Source organism: Battus philenor, unplaced genomic scaffold (genome assembly GCF_028537555.1).
Source record: "Battus philenor isolate CCGP_79_NKW_IND1 unplaced genomic scaffold, ilBatPhil1.0.hap1 SCAF_30, whole genome shotgun sequence".
Classification (NCBI taxonomy): Eukaryota; Metazoa; Arthropoda; class Insecta; order Lepidoptera; family Papilionidae; genus Battus; species Battus philenor.
This window is the reverse complement of record NW_027181694.1, coordinates 3,886,953-3,908,027: the sequence shown is the minus strand read 5'-3', so window position 1 is coordinate 3,908,027 and position 21,075 is coordinate 3,886,953. Positions and strand designations below refer to the sequence as shown.

The window sequence follows — 21,075 nt, the reverse complement described above, 5'->3', positions numbered from 1 at the left end:
CGGAATGCATATCTGCTGAGAAGAGCCGGTCAGAAAATATAGCTGCTCTTTTTAAATATAGATTTAATAAATGTATGGAAAAAAAACATTGTCTTGTATCAACCGTCTTGTTTTCGCAACCAATGATATTATATTCATTTTGTCGGGGTTGGCTTTGGTCTAGCCAAGCCAACTCCTCGAGAAATCTCAGACACTTGAATTCGTCGGCCATCTCAGGAAGGTACCCCACCAACCGAGGCAGACGGCGCTGTAGAATGCTACTCCTGTATACAGGAGTAGTATGTGAGTTGCAGATTCCCTCTTCCACGCATGCACAGAGCACTCTGTAACATCTATAGTAAACCGATGTTTGTTAAGAACATCATCATATTAAGTATACTTGCCACCAGACAGACCAAGCTATCTTACGATAGGCATTGCCTCCTGAACTATTATTGTTTTAAAACCAAAGTTCAATTCAATATCATCGCATTGTAAACTGAAAATAAAAAATAAACTTAATGACTGAGTGTTATATTTTTAAATCTAATTTTAATTGAAATGTTTCATATTAAACAAAAAAGGCGTTTAAGCCTATGTGAGAAAATATTACCGGTGATGACCACGTCAGGACCATGTTTTAGATCTATATGTCATCACCGGAATACACTGGTCAAAGAACTTCGTATTTAGAAACATATGATAGAATATTCTAAAGTAAAAGGTAATAAAAATATGGTGTTCGCGAACAAACGTTCGCGCGTTCGGTTTAGTCTAAAGGAACCCTTTGTAATAAGAAATACCAACGTGATCGGCCGCATGTGATTATTTTCCGGCAAAACAGACCCGACACTGCGGTCGTTTCCCGCCGCTGAGGTAAGGGCGCGGTCATATCGAGCATTTTAAAATATACGCCTATGTTATTCATATATATATTTTTATCTACTTAATTTATTAAATATGTATAATCATAAATAAAAAAATATTTCAATAGAAAAGTAATATCCGTATAAGTCAGACTACTCTTATGGATATGAAAAAAGTAACAATGAAAAATCAGGTACCATACTCTGAAAATCCTGAACCCGGAAAACTACAACGATGGCACTTGGAGAAGGTAAAAGAATTCGATTTATGTTGAATGTCATAACATCAATCCCCATGATCACGGTATGACCATCACATTACTTTTTTATAATATTCTTTGGGGAAACTTACAATAGTCTTATGAACGGGGAATGTTCGAGAATTCTCAATCATTTCGAATTAGGAATTAGGAGATCCGTAGAAGAACGAAAGCCGACATAGACCGTTTGGAAAAAGAAGAAAAAAGCAACCCCGGTACGGCCTTTCTACTGCTGCCGTCCTTGCCAAAGTTGGCATGTATCGTCTTAACCCCCCGCAGGATCTCAGCTTGTTGTGCAATCAACGCCTCCATTGTCAAGCAAAAATAACTGTCTAGTTTGGCAAGTTGAAGTAGCAATGCGCTGGCCATATAGCGTGCAGAACATACGGCTGCTGGAACCTTGAGATTCTGGAGCGGAGACAAAAACCGGCAAGCGTGGTGTAACACTGACATACACAAGGAGAGATGGGACGATCTTTATATAGTCCTTGGAAAACGCTGAATGCAAACCACTGCCAACCTTTCAAAGCCGCCACACTTTTTTGCGGTTTTGTTGCAAGGTGGTGGGTGACGCAGTTAGACACTTCAAAATCGTGGAACAGGAAGCGTGGCGAGGGATGGGAGGTAATGCGTAAATGTAATGTGGGTGAAAGCTGTATGTTGAATGTATGCTAAACGATAGAAAATATAAAGAGAGTAAAAGTGAAAGTAAGAGGATGTATATTCCTGTCCCGAAACTAAGATGTGGGAAAAACTATTAAAAAAAAACACTGCCATGTGTTCTTATAGTTAATCTAAGCCCTAAGTAGACATTCTGCTGCTAAAATGATGGCGATGAGAAATTTTCTAATGTAAAATGCTATGACGTAGAAAAAAGTGAAGTGTAAATGCACCCTTATGATGAATGTCGTATGAGAATGTTTGCGTACGTGACTAGCATCGCACGCGGTTCTGTCCGTTTGGGTTTCGGTTGTGAACAACACGGTCTATTATATGCACTCATACATATATAAATACTCTTACAGAGTTCGCGCTGTTGATTTATTGTCTTCTTGTATTTAAATAAAAAAAAAAAGAATAACGTCTCTCTGATCACATAACCTATTGATTTAATATATATCATTTGCTGATGATTTTTGTTACGGATCTTTTATAACCGCGACACATCAATTATATATATAGTGACTACTACCCGGCAGTCGCGGCGTGGGAAAGTCTCTAAGTGGACCTCGGATGCGGACAGCATAATACCAGTCGTCGCGATCTTTGGGAAAGTCATATCCTATTGCGCGTCTGTGGGCTGAAAATAAGAAGAACCTCTTAATAATAATCTCTTTTGAACACAAAACGTTTAATGTACTCCTATATACATACCGTCGGAGTACTGAGCGATAGACAACGCTATATAAATCGCATGCGGTCAATCTATACTTTGTTTTGCTCTACCCGATGTGCCAAATCAAATACCGAATGCCGTAATATCTCCAAATGGAGGTATCAATAGTGATTTAAAAATAGCTTACCTTGAATCATCTACATCTTGATGCTATATAATAAAAAATGTACATTTATTGTTTGATACTATGTTGTTGTGTGTGATTTCTTCAGCTCTCTCTAGAACGTAAATAAGTGCATTAAGACACGCAATCAACACCGCGTCATCTCATTTAAAATGCAACGTATTATAAGCGCAATGCAATTCTTATACTGTAATTAATTCTATAATTTTTATGTCAGGGATTTTGTTCGATACGAATGGCAACTGTGGTATAGATGAAATAGTGTTACGTTTATACTACCATTTTAGGACACATAGTTCCTTTATTTTTTGGTGACGCATTTTGGACCACATGCATGCTAGTAATAATAAAATTTATTTATACTTTTATAAAGTTTTTGGTTCTCTAGGTGATCAAAAGAGAAATACCAAAATAGACGGATTAAAGTAACCAACGAGGGGATTATTAAACTAACGGTGGGCACGCCTGATAGTCCAGAATAAATGTCTACAGCGTACTTAAGGTTTTGGAGACTACAGTTCGCTTGTAAGGTTAATAGTTTGCTTTATTAAGTAAGAAAAAGACCAATATTTAGCCACTTCCGCACATGCAGTGGTAGTCGTGCAACAAAGTGCACCGCCCGCCAGCCCGCTGAAAAATGCGTATGCGGCAAACACAGAGTCTCTACAGCACTAATCGGTGTAACATAACTCCTGAAGATGCCCCGTGGAGGGGTGAAACGTGTGTTGAGAGATTTGACGGTGGCAGTTGTGTAATTCGTACTGTTTGCCCACCGTTAGTTTAATAATCCCCTCGTTGGTTACTTTAATCCGTCTATTTTGGTATTTCTCTTTTGATCACGTGTTATTTAGGATGGACTTTCGCAAGGTAACGCCTAATTCCATTAAATACTTTATTAAGGCCAAAAGACGTTAAATTATGTCGGGTCCATCAAATCTGTGTTGTTTGAAATCTATGAGGCTTACGTTAGCAATTGATGTGACTTTCTACGTCTGAAATAATGATAATGTATTAGAGGTCCGGAAAGTAATGTCGCTTTCTTAAGTTAAATTCACACGATTACATTTTTGACAAGTTTTTTTTTCTAATCAACAATATATTCACCTTCTTTATCAACCTTTTGCCATCTAGCATATAAATTATCAATGCCGGATCGGTAAAGATCAATCGGTTTTCCTGTAAAATATGTCGACACAAACGACATTATTTTCCGGTCCCCCTTAATACATCATTTCATCATTTCCGCCGTAGAACGTATACATGTGTATGTATACTCGCGTGTATATATATAAATGTGTATATATATACATGAGAGATAAATGATTATTATGTCAACAGGGAATGAACGTGAGACTGGCGTTCGCCGTGCTGTCTTCAGCGTGCTGGTCCGCCTTCCAGCACGGATACAATACAGGGGTGATCAACGCTCCACAAGCGGTATGTATTCTCCAACAACAGGAGTAAAGCTTGCTCTAAACGCCATGATAATTAGGAATCTATAAACAATCCATACGATTGGCAATCAAGATTATTTCTATAGAAAGATTGCGTGCTGGCTTCAATATGAAGTGAACTTTGAATTACCTTCACATATTTTAAATGGTTTTATATTTATGTATTAAACTAACACACTGCACAGTATCCGGCGATAAATTTTGCACATCGACTTTGGAAAGAGACAGACGGCTAATTTCGGCTTCGTAGAGTGTTATCTCTGTCGCACGAAATGCAAACAGTCCGGTATCTACAAGGAGCTGTTACAACAAGTATCATTTGCTTCTTTTGATAATTATTTCTATTCTTTGTATAGAATACACTAGTTATTCTATAAGTGGTGGCTTTAGTTTCGGGTAAAATAAAATAAAAAAACATGTTCACATTATGTTTACGTATTTAATTATTTAGGAAAATTACAACTGTACTTAATAAACATCATTATACCTATTGTTAAAATGAGACATTGTAATAAAAACAATAATAATTCTGATTTTCAGTTTCTGGAAGAAACTTTCACTATCTGTGCTCTCAAAGAAGTAAATGTAATAGTTATAAATGTTACGTTACGTTGCAAGACTAAGTTTATATAAATAAGGTATGCATGTACACCTATCCCCCGATTTACACGGTACTCGTTTTACACGTTTTCGCTTTTACACGATTTTCCAAAAAAATATTTTTTTGTTTTAATAACCGATTTTATTACCATCTCTCATAATGTAAATATTTCTGCTTCAAACATCGAATCGGCACAAATAACTTCGAGTGATGAAAGTGAATTCGAACCTTTGATTCCGAAAAAAGAATGAGAGTAATTTACTTTTTGTTCTTCTGTTTAATGTATATTGTAATTAAATTTAAAAAAAATAAACAATTTTTCCGTAATATATTAAATAATTTAACTTGTCAATGCATTCTATTTTTATTTATGTGTACACCTAAAATTATTGAAAAAAATCACAACTGTTAAAAAGCAAAATTATGCGTTTTTTGCGAGTTTTTCTATTTACACGGTTTTGACTTGAAAATTTTTGATTTTCGATTTACACTTTTTTCTCAGGAACGTATCTACCGTGTAAATCGGGGGATAGGTGTACTTACGTGCATTGTCGATATTAAATAAATTTCCATATTATCCGCATCGAAAATGACAAAATTATTTTAAGCACTGGTTTTTGTCCTCTATTCAAAGGTCGACCGGAAGAGAATGTCAAACGTCGCCGCGGTCGAGTTTTGTACGCTTATTATGTTAACAAAACGTTTTAATAAATGTATAAACCGCAAATAAGGGCACCGCTTGGTTGTGTATGATCGTAATCGCCTTTCGATAACCACTGATACACATAGCAGTCGCCAATCCCCGATCGAATTATATAGAAACGTTGCTGGAAATTCTTGTGCCAATTCATTTTCCATGACTAACACTTGTGTTGTACACCTCTACAACTTCGTAATTCTATTAGCCAGATAAGAGCATGTAACCCAGTGATTCCCAAAGTGGTCTATATCGACCCCTAGGGGTCTATGACAATCTGCAAGGGGTCTACGTCTTCGAAAAAAAATTTGGGCGTCCATGAAATGAAAATGGGGGTCCACGATAGTGGATCTCAACACATACACTGATAGTGCCTATTTATTTACATCATACTATCTTATAATATCAAAACATTTACATTATTTATAAAAGTACCTATGAAGTAAAAAATTATTAATATGTTACGTATATATTATCTGTTATGATACAAAATTTTATTTTGAGTAGTTTTAATTTAAATTCAATTAATAAATGTATAAATTAACATGTGTTTTTACTTCAAGTTTTTAACATTAAACTTCACTACAGTTAGAAATTTACAGGAAATCAATATAAGGTAAGTAGGGGGTCTACCCAACACGGAAAAACATGGCAAGGGGTCTACGACACAATAAAGTTTGGGGTACTCTGATGTAACCAATCTCAGGATCGGTCTTTTCGAGCCTCCTTATGTCCAAATGCAAGCCGTATAAACACTTCATTTAGCGTCCGTTGAAGTGATCTAAGAGATCGGCGGTCCCCTGATCCGGTGGAAAATACCTCCGGTGCCCCCAAACTTCGCTAGAAGAGGTCCTAGACTAAGTGCTCTCTGTACACTGTCACCTTGAACCCTCGATATCAATAAACTGGACTTGGGTAGCAGTATATGACCGGTAAAAAAGGCGTTAAAATTTATTATTCAATAAGAATCAACACAGCTGTAACATATATATGTATATATATACATATACACATATATGTAATTCTTTATTTATTTGCAGGTAATGTCAAAGTGGTTGCATCAGGAAGCCTTGTCCGGAACCAACATCACCTTAGCTCCGAAGGATGACCCCAAAGTGACCACCATATGGTCGATCACCGTGGCCATATACTGCGTGGGCGGTATGATCGGTGGAGTGCTTACAGGATTCATAGCTGATAGGTATGATTTTTATTTGATAAATGTCTTAGAGGACTTAATTTCGGCTTTGGCTTTTACTTTATTTATTTTTTACAGGATTATGTATTCCAGGTGTAATAGTTAGTTAGACCTTTTTACAGATGATAAGCAAGAGGAATTGGAGTCTATTGAATAGTTAGTTCTATATATTTCTTGGACCTGTCTTGGTATCACAATATTGTTTTCCGGGTGGAGTTTTTGGTTTTGCTTCATGTATTTACACATTGTAGATCTGAAGCAAGAACAATTGTTTAAGAGTCGATTAGATCGAATAGGAAAATCTTGCAACGTGCTAGATGTAAAAAAATTGTCCAAGGACGTTTGAGCACTAAGAGTTATTGCACTGTAAATGGTTTAATTGAAGATAACAACGCCGGCTATTTTATTGTGTACATACTCATACTTCACCTAAGTTATTAACACGTTCACTGCGGGCCCAATTTTGAAGAACTTTCAGCTGGTGCGGCTGAGGTCGAATCAGCCTCAAGCTGAACTTCCTAGTAGTGCGGTTGAGGCCTTTTCTGCCTCATGTTCATCAACATTTTTTTACAATATTGAGTCAATGCTTCGCAGACATAAAGAAAGCTATATTTGTATTTGTCATACCTCATACGGTTGAGTGTAAACAGCCGCCGCACTAGAGAGAAAACACGAGTTTTACGCGCCGCACCAGTGCAAAGTCTACCATGAGGCTGAATCGACCTCAAGCCGCAGTGAACGTGTTAACTTCTGTTCTTCTCAAGTCTGTGGCATTTATTATCAGAACAGGTGGACTCAACATATCGTCAACAAGAGATATAATCCATTGTATGTTGAATAAAGAATTTCTAAATTGATTTTCTTCAGGTTCGGGAGAAAAGGCGGTCTCTTACTCAACAACGGGCTAGTATTTCTGGCGGCAGCTTTCGAAGGCAGCTCTAAGGTCGCCAATTCAGCCGAGCTGCTTATATTGGGCAGGTGTGGGATTAGCATTTGCATAATTTTACTTTGGCATTTGTGTTTTAGTTTGAAAGGTGCTAATGTACCTTAGTACCTATATGTAAGTGTAAATTTATTTTATTTGGGGATATCCGTCTTAAACCTTTGTACTAATTCCATATTCAAAAACGAATAAAGTAATATGTGTCACTGTTTTCAGTTATTTTGCCAAAGATCGATTTGACAACAAACGAGTTCCTCCTTTATGTATGTACAAAGTATTTAATGGATTCAGGCGTTACCTTGCGGAAGTCCATCCTAAGTAAGAAAAGGACCAAGTGGCAAACAATGCGAATCACACAACCGCCACCGCCAAATTACTCAACACGTGTTTCACCCCTCCACGGGGCATCTTCAGGAGCTATGTTACACCGATTAGTGCCAAACGCAGAGTCTACTGTGTTTGCCGCATACGCATTTATCAGCGGGCTGGCGGGTGGTGCACTTTGTTGCACTACTACCACTGCATGTGCGGAGGTGGCTAAATATTGGTCCTTTTCTTACTTATGTACAAAGTAGTTCCTCCTTTATGTTGTTCACCAATTTTGAAAAATTGAAAGGCTAAATCATCATAATCTCAGTTGTCGTCCAATCTCAGACGTCCACTGTTGAACATATGATTCTCCCATAAATTTCCAATAAGATAGATTAGAAGCGTTTTCCAACGACTTTAACAAGGTCGATAACCTTGTGGGTACATGTCTGACTCCCTGCTTACCGGTTCCCCTTCACCCCAGAAGTTCTGCGCATTATGTGGCCTGTTAACTCAGTCAGTTATTTTTGTTCTTCTACAGACCTCATTCTTGATTCAATGTCGTGGAAAAATCCCGGGCATAGTCCTTTTCATGGCTCCTTGCGTGACTGTGGACCTGCCAATAAGGTTCAAATTGAGATCCCGTCTTTCCCTGAGTGATGGCTGTTGTGTTTCAGGTTGTTGATTGGCATCAACAGTGGTCTGAACGCGGGACTTGCACCTCTCTACCTTGCAGAGATATCTCCGGTCTCCCTTCGTGGCTCGGTAAGGAGACTCTTGATTGAAATAAAAAAAACTTGCGTGTGTATACCTACTTAATTATAAGAAACCAAACAATGAAATATTTTATCTGAAGAAAAAAATCCACATGTTTTTTTATTAAACGATTGTGTTGAGAAACATTTTTCGCAATACAATAATTATGACTGCTGTATATATGTCAAAGAAAAAGAGACAAGCTTTTTGAAATTGATAACACTGACATGAATTTGATGATTGAAATATAAAACAATGAACAGAAACAACGTGGTCTTTCACTCTAAGATGGAACCAGTAATGAGGAGATTCGTAGATGAACATAACAATTTTTAACAGAACTTTTATAGATCGTCAACTGATTATATATTTTTTTAATCTTTTTTAATTTTGACTTTACTATGCTTCATAAGGTATTATATTTATGGAATAGAAGCAGGAAGAAACTCCACAACGACATATATTTTAATAAAGTTTAACACAGATTTATACATATACACTTTAGCAGATGAACCAAAATGAAATCAAAATAATCAGACGACGTCACTGCCAAGGATTCTTGTCATTTAAATATTCGTTTATTTAATAATAAGCCTTTTTAATCAATTTACTTTTAATATGCGTTTTTAATTTAGTAAAAGGTAGTCAAATAATGTTTTGCGGAATTTAATAAATAAATCTGATTCTGTTTATTACAAATGAATAAGTCTTTTGGCAGTCAATATATAGCCAAGCATTGGCAAATCGTTGTGCCAGTGGGTACGCCATACACCAAGCAGAACAGATGGCTGTTGTGGGTTTTGGCTATGTGCTTTAGATCCCCTTATGTTTTTTTTTGGGAGAAGGACTTTTACTTTGTAATAAACATTTTTTTCATTTTCTTTTAATTTAATTTTTTTTCTCTTTCTCTCATCCAATTCCATTAATTTTTGTTTCGTTTATTCTTTACATCTTGTTTCAGACTCGCGGTATTTATTTACATAAAATTTATGCTTAACCTTCTATACTTCGATACATTTCTCGAACATATTATTCAACTATACTTACTGCATTTGTACATTTTTTATATATTGTTTTTTGTCGCTTTGCATTATACACTTCCTTCATTATTAATTTTATATTTTTATTAACTTTGTTATGTAATACAAGCTATTATTAAACAGAAAAAAAATGTATATCGTATAAAAAAATTGTAAAATTGACATTAAAAAAGTTACTATAGAGTTTCCTAGCAAGTTCTCGATAGAATTAACATTCTAAATCCGATAATGATTAGTGTTTTTATTTAAGTATGTATAAAATACATAATTAAATAAAAACACAAAATTGTCACATCGCCGTTAAAGGGTGTATTTAATATGAACATTATTTCTCAGATCGGCACCGTGTACCAGCTGGTGATAACCATGACGATCCTGCTGTCCCAAATCCTTGGTCTGGAGTCGATCCTGGGCACGGAGAGTGGCTGGCCATGGCTGCTGGCGTTGACCGCTCTGCCCGCTGTCATACAGTGCGCCACCCTGCCGCTGTGCCCGGAGTCACCCAAGTTTCTGCTGCTGAACAGAGGACAGGAGTTATACGCGCAGAGGGGTAAGTTCACTCTACCCATAATCGCAGTTCTTCACCAAGGAAACTATTTTTGTGATAAGGGAAAACCAGTAAGATATTATCACAACTTTAGCCGAAGATGTTTTCTGACGGATAAATGCCTATTCTTTAAATTTCAAATAAGATTGTTGACTATATCGCATAAAACGTTGAAACATTCAATATTACTTCGTTATTTCAGCTTTGAATTGGTTGAGAGGCGATGTGGCGGTACACGGAGAAATGGAGGAGATGCACCAGGTAAGATATGGGGATTTTCCTATTTTTAAGCAGCAGCCTAGCCAGTCAGACGTCTAGTCGGACGTGTGCAGAAGCAGGTAATTCCCCGCGACACATGTCGAACATTCGTCATTCTAAAATTTATTAAAGGTCATGTTTGGGTTGTGCAGGAAGCGGAGAAGAACAAAGTTAGTAAGAAGGCGACGTTCCGCGAACTGGTCAGCAACCGGCAGCTGCGACAGCCGCTCATCATCGCGATGGTTGTGATGGTGGCGCAGCAGTTCTCTGGAATCAACGCCGTCATATACTTCTCTACCGACATCTTCCGCAAGGCCAACCTCAGCGAGACGCAGTCGCAGTACGCGACGCTCGGTGAGCACTATTTATCAATTAGTGATTACATTCATCATCATTACAGTTTTCCAATAGGACTGGCAGGAAGTGGTCTGGTTGTGAACAATGTTATTTTTAGCTCTGACCCTTCTTTTAAATATAGTGAGTGATATTATTACCAACATAGATCATATTTTCACACACACACACACTTATATATATATATATATATATATATAAATATATATATATGTATGTATATCTCGACTGTTTACCACCTTAAAATTTTCTTTACTTAACTATTCTATAAGAGATATATTGCTACAGCAATGTCAAGTGCACATATAGACTCGGTATGTTATTTTAGACCTTTTTTTTATCTCAGTTTTAAATATAAAATTAAAAGTTTATTTTTAAATAAATTATACTATAGCATTCAAGATTTTTTACTTGATCTAAATACGTGGGACTTGATTTATTGACTCATTTACATGGTTGATATTTTAATGTGCGCAATAAACATTGTTAAATTTTACATAAAAGAGCAATTGTTTAATTTATGACCAGGTCTTCTCAGCAGATCAACGTTCCGAGCTGGTGATAGCTTATTTCTCATAATTTTAGAATAACTGTTGATTCAAGTGTGTGTACTTCTCTACATGAATAAAGATATTTTGAATTTGTATAAAAATAAATGTAGAAAGGTGATGGTTGTCCGCAGGTATGGGCGCAATGAATGTGGTGATGACGGTGATAAGTCTGCTGCTGGTGGAAGTGGCGGGGCGTAAAACGTTGCTGTTGGCCGGCTTCGGCGGCATGTTCTTCAGTACGGTCGCACTCTGCATCGCCAGTTTATACGTACGTACCAGCAAACAGGTGGTCACTGCTCACCACAACTGTACCGATTTTTTTTTGAGTTATAAAAGTTAAGTTATAAATAAAACCAAAATGAAAGATATTGTGATGGAAATTAGGTAAGAATAAAAGAAAATGTGTAGAATGACAGTGAGTGAAGAATAAAGATGAAAGATCTGAAAAACTTAATTGTAAACAAAGACACCGATCTCAACTAATACGGTACGAGAGGCCTCCAATAGCGAAGGCCATTAAAAAAAAGTTACAAATGAAACAAAAAAATACATGATTATTTGCTATTTCCAACACGTTTTCTGAACAAAATTACCGTAACGCATGAAGATTGAGGTCTTTGACCAATGTTAGTTGCCGGTGATGATTATGAATCCGAAATGTGGTCGCTCACTATCGAGCACCCAGACAACGATGGAGAGAGTTATGCTCGAAATTTCGCTACGAGATCGAATCAGAAATTAGACCCAGAGAAGAACTAAGTTCACCCGTGTTGCTCGAAGAATTGCTTGTCGGAAGTCGCAGTGATGGATGCGGGCAGCGGATGATCTGTCATCCCAGCGATGTGCCTATGCCTTACAGTGAGAAGAAAAAAGTCCAAAAACTCTGGTCATTTTATATACGCTTAATGTATGCCCATACGCAATACATTACTAACAACAATGCCATCACTGTCATCCGTATAAATATTTTATTTTTATATGGACGCCTCTTAAAATTTAGAATCCAGTCAGCTTGCCCTCCCTCTTTATCCGGTGTTGTTAGGTACCGCTGTGGTACAATAATCTTGGTATGTACCAACTGGGTGCTACAATCTCGTCTCCCCACCAGACGGAGCACGTGTGGGTGTCGTACCTGTGCATCGCGCTGGTGATACTGTTCGTGGTTACGTTCGCCGTGGGGCCCGGATCTATACCCTGGTTCCTCGTCACTGGTGAGTTTCTACCTACATACCTTACGTACCTACTAGATTTTTTTTATAGACAGCAGTTTGCAATTCATTGTGTGTGTATGTATATGTGTATATATATACATATACATATATATATTTTAATTTATGTATGTATATATGTCATTCTGTGATTTATTTTACAATGTTAATTTAATATAAACGTTATTATTCATTTATTACATGATCCTGTAAATTTGGTTTCGACTAATATTCAATAAATAAATTGTAATGATATTATTTCAAATATGTATAATAATGAAAATGATATTAGTCACATTTTTGTAATGACTGTTTTTAATGATATTTTTTAATTGATAATAATAATATTTTAGAACATGTTATCCCATTCCTGACAAAAAAAAATTTGAAACACAAACATCATTTGACACAATTATAAATAGTGTAACTAACATGACTTTCTTTTATATCTATATGTATATAGATATAGAGCATTCTTTATCAGTCAACCGCGTATATAATTAGTGTGAAATATTTTCAGATAATAATACATTTCGTTGTAATGTTGCAGAGCTGTTCAACCAGGCGGCGCGGCCGGTCGCATCATCAGCGGCGGTCACCATCAACTGGACGGCAAACTTTATCGTCGGACTTAGCTTCCTACCACTTACAGTCAGTGACACTCAATATATATATTTATTTATCATAAACTTTAGTATCTACAGCTGTTAACCCTTTTAGTGCCGGGCGAAAAAGATGTGCCTATGCAAGAATAACTGGCCGAATTTCACAGTTTTTATAGGAGTTAGGAAAATGTGCGTGAAAATCTAACGAGAAAAAATATTTACATGATTTAAAAAAAAAAACATTGACACTCGTTTTTCTGTACTCATTAAAAATTATATAATAATAACACAGATATAAATTTTCTAAAAAATACTAAAAGTTGAATTCTCTCTTACAAAACGTTTTTTCATCATAATTTTATATGGACTTAATTATTATGAAGTATATCTCGAAAAGGTTCCATAAGGACACAAAGCTGCAGCAAATGACGCCGCACCTTGTATGTCACCGGAGCGGCCACCATCGGTGTTTATGTTAGATTTCGGTGCCTCCATACTCGGTTGTCTACCACAGAGTTAAAATGAAAAACTATATTTTTTAATTCTCTCATAATGAAATTAGATGATTTATAACGCATTACAAATTTATTTTTAAATAGAAAACTATATACATTTACAGGAACGTCCCATAAACCAACGTCAGCTAGAAATCTAGATAAAGCCAGATATATTAAATATTTGTTAAAATATTGCCATTGTAAAATGTGAATTAATTTTATGCACACTTAACTATTTTAACATATATATATATACATATATATATTTTTATATATATATATATACATACATACATATATATACATATATACATATATATATACACATATGTATGCATATATATGTGTGTATGTGTGTGTGTGTGTGTATATACATCTATTTATTTAATTTCATAAAACCTTTTTTAATATCGACATAAATTTAAGGTAATCTTTCACTTACACCTTCTTTCTCTCGCCTTACGGTAAAACTCGTAAAAAATTTTTCTATTAAGTTGCCAACTATCTCTTTTCACCCGATTTAGGTCCTTGACGATGATTTATGGGACACTATGTCCCATAAATCATCGTCAAGAACCCACGGCTGACGAAAGTATAATAATGTTTAATAGAACATACAAATGAACACAAAGCTTAAAATTTCCTTTATATATACTTCATCATTTCATATAATATTTCAGACGGTGCTCGGGATGAACACGTTCGTTATATTCGCCGTACTGCAGTTGCTGTTCGGGTTGTTCGTTTGCTTCAAAGTGCCGGAGACCAAGAACAAGACCGTGGAGGAGATCACGGCCATGTTCCGGCAGCAAATGTAACAGCGGAGGAAGAACAGAAGTAGATGGAGGAGCAAGGAGGATATGGGATGAGTGAGACAAAGTCGTTGTAGTGGTCCGATGTCTGCAAGAATAATTTAAATAACGACCTGACTGACTGTACCTATGCTGTGTTCAAAGTTCACTTTAATCACAATTAGATAGAAAATAACCAGTTTCCATCATCATGTCAGCAGATAGATGATCACTGCAACTAATGAAGGGCCTACCACGCCGCTTCTTCAGTTTACAACCTATCATTTATACACAGATCAAATAATTTTATTTAAAAAATTATGATATTCGATCAAATTTAAAAACGACAAAACTAATCACTTTATTAAAAAATCTAAGTATATGGATTTTCTCTTTAAAAATTTAACATATTTTTAATCTGTTTTAATGTAATAATTTTAAATTTACAAAAATAATGAAATTTAATGCAATTTTTTTAATTACAAAACATATTTTATAGATAAGTTATTTTTACTTTAGCCTGGGCGAAGTGACACATTGATTTAAAATTAGGTAAGATTGTTTTGTTTAAAAATTCATTAACATTTTTTTATAACCTAAACTGATCTAACATTTGAATTTGCATGTTTAACTCTTTGGTTATATACTTTTTTCTAAAAAAAGGCCTCATTCTTTTTCAGTCATGTTAAATCCTATATATATATTGATCTTTTTACAAAAGTCAAAGCTTAATAACAATTAAAAATGATATATTTGTTTTGCATTAAAATTTAAATTTAGAAAATAGATATTCCCTCTATGATTGTAAGAATTATGGAATAATAACATATAATTTTTTGATTTTCTCCTGGGCTAATGGTAAAGTGACGATTTAAATAATGAAAAAGGCGGGAAAATCAAACGTCAAAGTTCTTTTTTATTTATGTCCTTTCACTAATTTTTGCATCTTAATTCCCAGTGCCTTATTGTACTTAGGTTTAGAATCTAGATTTAGTAATTAAAATTATAAAATAAAATTAAAACAAATTCTTCCATTTTTTATATTAATGTTTAGGGTTTTTGTTAAATCATTAAAAAATAAACACAAATTGGAATAAAATGACGTTAAGCGAGTATAAAGAAAAATATTTCTCTTTCAAAGTTTTCGACAACTGGTATAGTTATGTTTTTTTTTTAAATTAAATACTCTTGTTAATCTTTTTAATTTATTTTTTTTAAAGTGTTTTAAGTTATCAAGTAGTTACGATTGAATCATGTTTCGTAAAATGAACTGCGCAATTGCGAACAAATTTAAAGTGTTCGATGTAAGTATAGAATTAATATTAATTATTATTTACGAATCTTAATGAATTATTTTTATATGTTCACAATTTTTTTTGGTCTCTTTGTTAAATGCCTATGGAATAAAGATCTAAATTCTTTAAAAGTACCTCATATACTATCATAGAGATATATAATTGAGGTATTACTACTATAGTGCCCGGTACATGATTTGGCACATTAAAAATTAAACGCCGAATAGTATGACAGCCATCCAAAAAGACACGCTCATCTTTTTGCTCGAAAAGATTGCACACAGTAAAGTAAAATAAGATAAATGATATATTACTTGCACTCACATATTACGTACAGTCAGCTGTTACCTACAAGCATTGAATTTTATTTATTTTAGTTTAAAACAAGTCAAGAACAATAAATAAATATAAAGATTGCGTATGATTAGATCGACAGTGAAGATGTCATCATCATTTTAGCTATAGAAATCATTCTAGTTATTCATTGCTTACGATATGCTTGCCTTTTTGACCAAGAGATGGCGTTGTCGGCAGTTACAGTGGAGCGTATACGAGAGTGAAATAGCTTTTAGAAATATAGATATAACGGAATGTCTACGCTTAGTCGATTACACTCATTTTGATATTTAATAGTTTGTATTTCAAAGTTATATTGTCTTTGCGGGCAATTAACATCGATCAATCGCCTGAATAGATCTATATAGCTCATGTATTTCATTATTTTTATAAAATGTATTTGTTTCTTAATGTCATTATTGTTATATCGAGAGAATAGAAAAAAATGTAAAGATGCTTTTACATGTGGATACTTTCTTGACATATTTTTTTTACTTTGCGAAAATTCATCATTATCTAAATGACTCTGTTTCTGGATTTACAATCATAGGAAAAATTTTATTCAAAAGTATTTTACAGCTATATATATATTAACGTTCTCTGGAGATAGATATAGACTAGACCTCTAGATATAGACCTCTGTAATGTATTTCCAATAGGGTTGGTTTTACCGACGGCATTAACAAGACTATGCAGATCTGTGGTCACCACCCCAGAACTTCCAAGGCCCCAGCGGCCACCTATTCTGTTTTTCATTAAAAAAAATTGTTTTGCAGTCTTTTTTTCCACGACAAACTAGTGTTTTGCAACCAATGTAAACGCATATTTACATCATTGAGATAAACCTATGATCAAGTTTATATTAATCCTCCATGTGGAAAATAGTATTGAAACATTTTGTATCGGCTCGAACAAAATAAAAAAAAATGAAAAAAATTGTAACTGTATATCTTAAATGATATTGATATTATGAACTAATTATTGGAGAGTATATACATCATATTTTTATATCTATATGCAAAACATATATATATATATATATAGGATGATTGGTTATAGGTTTAAAAGTTTACGTGGGTGAATGTATTGCTCTAGCTGTCGATAAATGTACCGAAAACTCTATATTAAATTAATAGTTTCAGAAATAATAACCTTATCATGAAAAGTCGGATAACTTTATATTAAAGATAATTATTATTGATTAACTGTCCCTAAAGCTTTCCACTGTTAGAAGTAGTATTACAAAAGGGAAAAAAAATGTAAAATTTCAGAGTTACAGGATGTTGGAATATATATATATAAAGTAAAAGTTTTTGATGACAAATGAACTATACATTCATACCTATGACCCCATGCCTAGCTTTACAGTTTTGAGAGATATTGATAAATCATTTTAAATATTTTATATTTGTCTTTTAATTTTTAAATCGAGTAGAAAATATTTAGTTGTATAATATTAGTATATGAACACGGTTGTGGATCGAGTTTGCGGATGTCAATTATTGAATTAGTAACGTGTTTTTTGTTTCTAGTTCTCTAATAAAACTGTGGAATTTTGTCTTTTGTTTTATTTATCAATAAATCACCTCTTCACCTGTCAGATGGACGTCTACTGTAAGGCATAAGGCTCACCTAAAAAGATCAAAACATCATCAGAACATCCAGATTTACTGCGAACTTGACAACAAATCGCATCTATTGTTATGAATTGGAATATAGAAAAAAGACTAAATCAGTAATTAAATAACTATATTTTAACCCTTAATAGCCTAGAGTTTCAATTTTGGTACCAAACTTTTAAACCGAATGTTCACATTACTATTAGTTTTTTTTTGTAGGTTGGCTGTACGTATTTTACTGTTGTATAATATTCTTTCCAACGAAATTAAAAAAAAAAATCTATTTTTCCCTTCATCTATACCCTCAAGCAAACACAGTAATATTAAAAAAAATCACTTTCGTAAATCAGGCTGTTAAGGGTTAAAGAGTTCCAATGTCAAATTTAATATATTGTGCACAAACAATGTTGCAGCCAGAAAATAAATGGTGAATATTATGTGGCCAAATTAAGAAGTACAATGTTATAGCGGAAGATTCATGTCGGCAACGGTTTTTATATTTCGCCGACTAACCGGACGATTTTTAAGCGTGAATCTATTTTTGTTTGACGTATTTCGCACAGTTTTTAATTTATTATTTTTAATTTTTTTTTTATTTAATTTATTATTTTCACAATGGTAAAGCCAGTCAATTTTAATTGAATAATCTTGTGCCGAATTCGAGCGGAGCTGGTTCATTATTATTTTCCATTATCAAAGAAAAGAAGAGAAGATACAAAGAATTAATACAAAATGCTAACAACAACGAATAAAAGAATACAGAGTATCATTTATGGTTTAGGATCGACTGTTGAGTTAAGACTGACTTCCACTACTATTTCAGTTCTTTAAAAACGGTTTGGGGGGCGTGGTGGGTAATCTTTACCATGTACTAGGGGGACCGGAAAGTAAGAGTTTCTGTCGACATATTTTACACAAATACGAATTGATATTTACCGCTCCGGCATTTAAAATTTGTATACTAGACGACAAAAGGTTGTTGATAACGAATGTAAATATATTGTTGATTAGAAATAAAAACTTGTTAAAAATGTAGTCGTGTGAATTTAACTCAAGAAAGTGACATTACTTTCCGGTTCCCCTAATATATAAACTACAAAAATATAAAGCGCAATAAAGAAATTAGATTTAATCTTTTGAATTCAGTGTATGACGTAGGAATTATAAGTAAAACGTATATTATTATAAACAAAGCTTTAAATATTTATATATATATAGCTTTAAATATCTATAGTCTATAGCCTAGTGAGAAGTTTTTGCTGTTATCCTTGCGGCTTTCACAGCTTCATGGGAAAAGTGTTCACGGAACGGAGGGGTTCGTGAACTATATAAAATTAAATGATTCGGGTTACCGAACCCGTATTAGCACTCGGCAGGAGGACGAGGAAGTCACAGCAAGGTAGTGGCCGCGAGATAGTAGCAGGGAGGCTCACCCAGCCGGCCCTCGAGGGCACAAACCCAGCGCGACCCAGTCAGCCGGCAGAACTCGCAGCTAAGACAGTCGTGTCAGTGCTACTGATCGTGTGTTGAAAGAGGAGTTAAGTGTGGAGGGCAGCGTGGACCACTCGGCAATTTAAGAAATACTGATCCTACCTCGGATCGCCCACGCTGTTTCCGGCGTTTACGTAAGAGACGGTGGGAAGTGTTGTGAATGATTTTTGAGCATCGCACGCGTATTTTCGTGCGGTGAGCGGTCGCCAGTGGAGTTGTTGCTATAGATGGTGAGTTTTCGCTTGCAGTGTAGTGAGTGTCTGAAGCGTGCGGTGTGAGGCGAGTGGATTGTGGGAACCTTGCAATAGGTTTCTGAAGGAGGTGACGTCGTGTCGTCTTTTTACGAGTCGATGCCATCTATGTTGAAGTAGGCTACAGTGATGGAGGAGGATTTGATTCTACCTTTAAACTCAAGCTCGGCGACGACAAACAAGAGTCCACAGGATGCAGATCAGTGTCCGTGAATGTGTAGAAGAGGGCTTACGGAAAGTCCTCTTCTATGGTCCTTATGAGGTGTATGTACTCCCAGTACATACACCTCATAAGGACCATAGAAGCCGAGTACATACACTAAGTAGTGGCGCGGTGCGGGGGGTGCGGGTCTTTATATGGGACGGGTACAGGGACTTCGCCCAGGCCGAAGCGGGCGAGGGTGGGGGAGGTGAGAGGTGAGAGTGGGCGTAACACGGCTAGAGATCAGCGTGAGGATGGAGCCGGGCCCCGCATGAAGGTAGGTAGCCGCGGTGGGCCCGCCGTCCTCCGCTTGGGTGCCCGTGCGCAGCCCCGGTTGTTGGCGGTTCCTCTGCGTCGGCCGTGCCTGTGCAATCCTGGTTGCCATGATCGCCCAGGCATTTGACGCACCTCGGACGTGCGTAACAATTACGGGCAGAATGCCCGTAAAGTTGACAGCGATGGCACTGTCCGATGAAACCCTTCTTGCGAGGCTCTTCGAAAGTGAGGCCTGTGGGTGCAAATCCTCCTGACCTCCCTCATACTTTTTTACGTTTCCTATTATTTTGTGAAAAAAAAAAATTAAACTTCAAGTACGGCTTGCTTTCGTTAGATGTTAGTGACATCAACTGCATTACAATTGTGCGTCGTCTGTCCGTGTGTGAAGCATCAATATTATTTATTTACGCATCGAAAAATTGTGTAAAGAGGAGTTTCGATAGACCATTTTGGCTTTTTGCATAAAGGTATTGGGATAAACAAAAGCAATAAATAAAAAAGGAACAAGAATAATGAAGATAAAATAGCGGAGATATTAGATATGTTAATTTTGTGCAATATAGATATTAATAAAATTAACAATAATTAGAAATAAATAAATTATTAAAGAAATAATTAAATAATAAATGTAAAAATTATACAACTCTGGAGGGAAGTCGAAGTAAGACGATGCATGGAGAGGAATGAAAGATCTTGTGAATGAAATTAGAGGAAAGAATGAAAGACGAAAGACGAGTTTGGAAATTATTTAAAATTAATTGAAAAATTTTAATGTAAATAAAAACCCTTCCAACCCTTAATAGAAATTGAATGAAAGGCCCCAAAAACGGGGCCATAAAAAAATAAAAGATAGCCATAATCGTACAAATACATTAAAAAGATTTCGAGAAATATTGGGGAAAGATTCGTCGAAATATAAAATATATACATACGTATATGTGTATTTGTAATTTATGTAAATATTATACCTTCCTATGAAAGTATGTTTTTATATTTTGATAATAAGTTTAGTATTTGTCACGTATATGGAGCATAGAATTTATAATAATGCCTATAAATCTGCTACTACAAAATGTTTTTGCACATTTTGTAATGGTGACCTTTTTACATTTAGTGAATAAATAATTATTGGAAATGGTAATAGGTTCTTATACGAAGAAATAAAAATAGA

General features: G+C 35.2%; 1 protein-coding gene across 1 annotated transcript in view; it reads left to right on the top strand.

Annotated features, from left to right (window-relative positions):
* Positions 1 to 14,781, top strand: part of LOC137927355 (solute carrier family 2, facilitated glucose transporter member 1-like) — a 36,224-nt gene extending 21,443 nt beyond the window's left edge. The window contains exons 2-12 of the mRNA XM_068771149.1: positions 3,964 to 4,062; positions 6,418 to 6,578; positions 7,443 to 7,553; positions 8,505 to 8,592; positions 9,960 to 10,173; positions 10,373 to 10,431; positions 10,581 to 10,782; positions 11,465 to 11,601; positions 12,442 to 12,544; positions 13,092 to 13,192; positions 14,324 to 14,781. Coding sequence (XP_068627250.1) covers positions 3,964 to 4,062; positions 6,418 to 6,578; positions 7,443 to 7,553; positions 8,505 to 8,592; positions 9,960 to 10,173; positions 10,373 to 10,431; positions 10,581 to 10,782; positions 11,465 to 11,601; positions 12,442 to 12,544; positions 13,092 to 13,192; positions 14,324 to 14,461 — 1,413 coding nt within the window. The 3' untranslated portion in view covers positions 14,462 to 14,781. The remainder of the gene's footprint in view (positions 1 to 3,963; positions 4,063 to 6,417; positions 6,579 to 7,442; positions 7,554 to 8,504; positions 8,593 to 9,959; positions 10,174 to 10,372; positions 10,432 to 10,580; positions 10,783 to 11,464; positions 11,602 to 12,441; positions 12,545 to 13,091; positions 13,193 to 14,323) is intronic.
* The last annotated feature ends 6,294 nt before the right edge of the window (positions 14,782 to 21,075 follow it).